At 37.8% G+C, this 4,473-nt stretch overlaps 1 protein-coding gene across 1 annotated transcript in view; it reads right to left on the reverse strand.

Annotated features, from left to right (window-relative positions):
• The window catches only part of LOC144969567 (tenascin-R-like), a 3,432-nt gene extending 560 nt beyond the window's left edge, over positions 1-2,872 (reverse strand). The window contains exon 1 of the mRNA XM_078908711.1: positions 1-2,872. This exon is cut by the window's left edge and continues 560 nt beyond it. Coding sequence (XP_078764837.1) covers positions 1,223-2,410 — 1,188 coding nt within the window. The 5' untranslated portion in view covers positions 2,411-2,872 and the 3' untranslated portion in view covers positions 1-1,222.
• Positions 2,873-4,473: the final 1,601 nt, after the last annotated feature.

Genomic DNA, 4,473 nt, shown 5'->3' on the forward strand with positions numbered 1-4,473 from the left:
CCTGAACCACTCATTGAAAAAAAATCCCCTTAGTTTAATCGATTGATTTTGAAAAAAAAATCTTTGACAATAACTTTTTAAAAAAGGGGGTGGGGGTCCTGATAACTCAGTTGGTAGAGCACTCGCTTCACACCCAAAGAGACCGAAGTCGATTCCGAGTGAAGTCTATATTTCTTCTGAGCCCACTGATGTCCACAAAGCAGTGATTGGGTAGCTAAGTCTGTTAGATCTGGCGGAAAGTACTTTGCGATGGACTATCGTCATATCTTAGGGTTGCAAGCAATTGCTAGTTTCCGTTTCACGCTTTAGAAGTCGGGATAATCTTCGGCTCCACGGGCCTAATGGCTCTGAGAGACTACTTTCAAATGAAATAAATGAAAAATAAAGTTCCGTTTATTCATCCGAAAGGGGAAATTTTTCTCTCGGGTCTATTCCAAGAGAAGACTGGAATAACCCAGGAGTCAGCCGCAGTGCAGAGACACAAACTGAGCTAGGGCGAGGTGACTTGGCAAAGGCCACACAACGTCGCGGGTATTCGAACTTTCGGGTACGAAGCAAAGACCGTACCGATTGACCATGCTATCCCCATAATGCATACGATGCGCAATTCACTTTGAATAAGATTTAGTGTTAACGAACTAGTCCTCATGACTAGAAAGTGATATAAATAAATAATAAGTTTTAACAAGTGAGTACGAGATATCCAATGGGTAAGGCCTACAGAAGGTAACTTAATGACGTATAAAGTCACACACAAAAAGTAAGTCAGACTTCCTTGACACTATTATTTTATGTCAACTCCGCAACCAAATTTTACGATGCGACAAATTGAAGAAATTCTGTTGTTCTAAATTCTCCATGCATCACAATGCTAACCATCATAGAGAAAATTTGAACTACCACTGAAACTTAGTCAAGAACTGATTCAATGCAAATGAGTTTTGTATGAATTTTTTTTAAATTTGCCCCGTTTATCAGAAATTTAGATTAGTCAATAAAAGATTTATTGCGTCTAGCAATGATTTTTTTTGTCGATTTTTCTGAATAATAATGATAAGGTTGGAAATGTGATCATTCGTTCAACTAAGCTGAATCTTTACGATGAATTGCTCTCTTTTCTCTAACTCAGCAATAATTTACGTACACCCGAGCCGGCCTCAGAACATTGATCACATACGTACTACTGATATGATTAGCAAAGCGCAATGTAAGTAATTTAGTACTAATTACATTGCAAACGTAGAATGAAACGTGAAATATGTTGAGCGTAAACATCCATATCAAGGCCTTCCAATGAGAAAAGTTCAGAGTTAGATTTAGTAAACCAGTAAGTGTATCCGTATCCAAGAATATTGCAGGAATTGTCACAGTCCGAGTACCACCAGGCACTCCCCGCTCTGGATGCACAGTTCGTGCCGCTAGCTCCATCATTGTCTCTATCCCATGTGGAAAATGGAGTTTTCTTGATCGGAGTCAAGCAATCTCCAAAATACGAACCTGGCGGAGGAGAGCCCCGTATTCCCTGGACTGAACTTGAGAATGAAAATGCGTAGCCTGCAGTCTCATTTTCTACGATAAAGTCTTCATAAATTCTCCTCAACGCTGCTGTCGGTGTCCAATCAAACCGTACAGAAGCTGTCATGATGCAGCCATCGGCCGTTAAGTGATGCCACGCTTCAAGACCTGTCCAAAGGTTATTTGTATCAATATAAAATCCATACTTATACTCTTCCCAAGATCTGTTAAAGTTCATTTTGCCCTCATTACGCAACAACATCACATCCGCACGTCTAGAATTCATGGTGCGACAAACAACGAGAATAGGATGTTTTCCATCTGCATCAGGATTTAGTAAAACTTTGTGATCACCAAAGACGTGATCAGGGGTGAGTAGGTCTTTGCACGATTTTAAGAACTGGTTGCATCTTGGTCCAAAAGTATAATCAGAGCAGTCACACGAATGACTCGCCAAATTCCAGGTTCCATGAATACAGTATTTCATCATATATCGGTGGCTTGTATTTTCTACTATGCACGGCGGTAGTTCTGGGCATTTGTAATGTAGGAAACATTGATGATATTCATCAAGGCTCGCTCCAATACAGGAAGGAATTGACGTACAAATTGCCAGACACTCAACAATGCTGTGACTTCCAACGCGGTTTTTTGCATTGTAGGAACATCCCCTGATTAACCTATCTGTGAAGTCACATAATACCTCATGAGTGAACAAAGAAATGGTCAGAGAGTGACACGAATATTTCATGGATAAGAATAAAGTAATCAAAATGGTGAAGAGATCCATTACATCCAGTATAACAAATCTGTTAATGAGAATATACAAGTACAGTATTTGTCCTTTACCTATGCCCAAAAACATTAAAGACTGTTGTGAGGACAACTCAGACATGAATAAAACTTCCAAAAGCTCTTTACAGAAAAGTAATGAAAAACCTACTTTTCATTAAGCTAATAATAACAATAATCCATAACCCTATTGAAACTATCCATCTTGTTTTTGTGGGTCGATATGATTATTATTCAGTAAATGATCAAAGTAAAGAAACAGGAAGCAAATGGAGTCTCAAAACTAAAGGGATCAATTTTGATACTGTAGCTTAGAGTAGTTTTCTTTATATTAAATTTTTTTAAAAAGAATTCATCAGTATGACGTAGGTGTCTCGAGGAAAAGTTGGCAGCAGTTCAATTCCTTCCGTTCTATTTGAGATCGAAAGTTCCAATAAATAATGTATAATTATTTATTCTTTGGATTTTATTGATAGTATGCGCTTGGCTAAGAAGCTCACAACATTGCCATCCAGAAGTATAACAGACCAACACACAAAACAATGTGTAACCATGAACTTTTATAGTCTGGTTCATAAAGTTTAGTGGGTAGTACTCATAAGAGTGGATGGCAAAAATCAATAACACAGACCTGAGTGACGTCATGTTCGTTCTATCTATAATCTGATAAAGCTCGAGCGTCATAAAACTGCTGTCAATCATGTTGTGTCAAGTCAACACACTTCTCTCACTTGAAATTAAACTATGATTTTAAAAAAGTGAATGATCCAGTTTGGAACAAAGCAGGTGGAAAAAATACAAGAGAAAAATAACTTCCCAAAGAGTCAACCATTTTTTATTGGAGATCAATCTCATACATTCTGATTGCCCGATAGATAGTATGCTACTAATATACCACAGGGATCACACTGGGATTCGGACAGATTAATGTGAAAATAGAACTATAATATATGATTACAAATGCAAAATATGGAAACCACAACTTCCATACATGATATAATGGTTGCAATGCTTTGGTCAGTAAGCCACTCCATCGCATAGTACTTTCCGCCAGATCTAACAGATTGATCTGGTTCGAATCTTGTATGAAAAGCGTAAAGTTGAGTTCTTGGAAAAGGCTCTTTACTCATAATATTTCTTCTCTCTTCGCATTTAGGTTTCAGTTGAGTTCTTGGTCGGTAACAGCATTGTCTATGCTGAATTATATGTACAAACGCGTCATGTCTCGTCCTACTTGTTAAATGTCTGTGTAAATTAGACCTTTTTTTAAAGCAATTTCAGTGGATATTTTTCCTGGGGGTTATCTTGTGAACAAAAGCGTTAAATATTCAGCTTACTAATATTACATGAAAAAATCATTTCATCATATAAATAGGTAACAGTTAACAGTTTGAAAAAAAGTGTTTTGTTCAGAAATTACACCCATTTTCTTTCCTATTTCCTAACAATCCTTGTAATGCACCAACGAGCTTACCTAAATAAATGTTGAACTTAATTATGGATAAAATTCAATGGTAGCTGTGCTGGAACAGAGTCAAGCAATGCTGATCGAGCTTGTTGACAAGTTGAAGAACAATAATAGCAAAAATCTGAGCTTGGTATGGTGTCCCATGTAAGGTATTTAAGATACTTTCTTTACTCCTCATTACTCAAGCACGAATGAGTACCTTTCAATATAAAGGCGATGACAGATGGAAGTGAATACCTACATACATAACTAAAGGCAATTACGAATAATTTTGAAATAATGATAGTTCAAAAATGGCGGTACGGTCTTTGCTTCGTACCCGAAAGGTACCGAGTTCGGTCATCCACCGCTGCGCTTCGTGGCCTTTGAGCAAATCACCTCGCCCTGGCTCAATTTGCGGCGCTGTACTGCGGCAACGCCTGGGTTATTCCAGTCTTCTCTTGGAATAGACCCTAGAGAGAAATTTCCCTTATGGTATGAATGAAAGGGATTTTATTTTTTATTCATTATCCCGAAACACAGAACAGACAATTAAAAGTTGTCTTCACCAAAACCAGAAAATTGTCCAAAACTCATTTTTATTCTAACCAGGAATAGACGTACTTGGTCCCAATATGGGGATTCCCTGTGACCGTGACACTTTTATGATGATGTAGGATAACAGCTTATAGATAGTATGCAGATGACGTCACTCAGGC

This window comes from Berghia stephanieae, chromosome 3, assembly GCF_034508935.2.
Source record: "Berghia stephanieae isolate SIO BIC M18660-M18661 chromosome 3, UCSD_Bste_1.3, whole genome shotgun sequence".
NCBI lineage: Eukaryota > Metazoa > Mollusca > Gastropoda > Nudibranchia > Aeolidiidae > Berghia > Berghia stephanieae.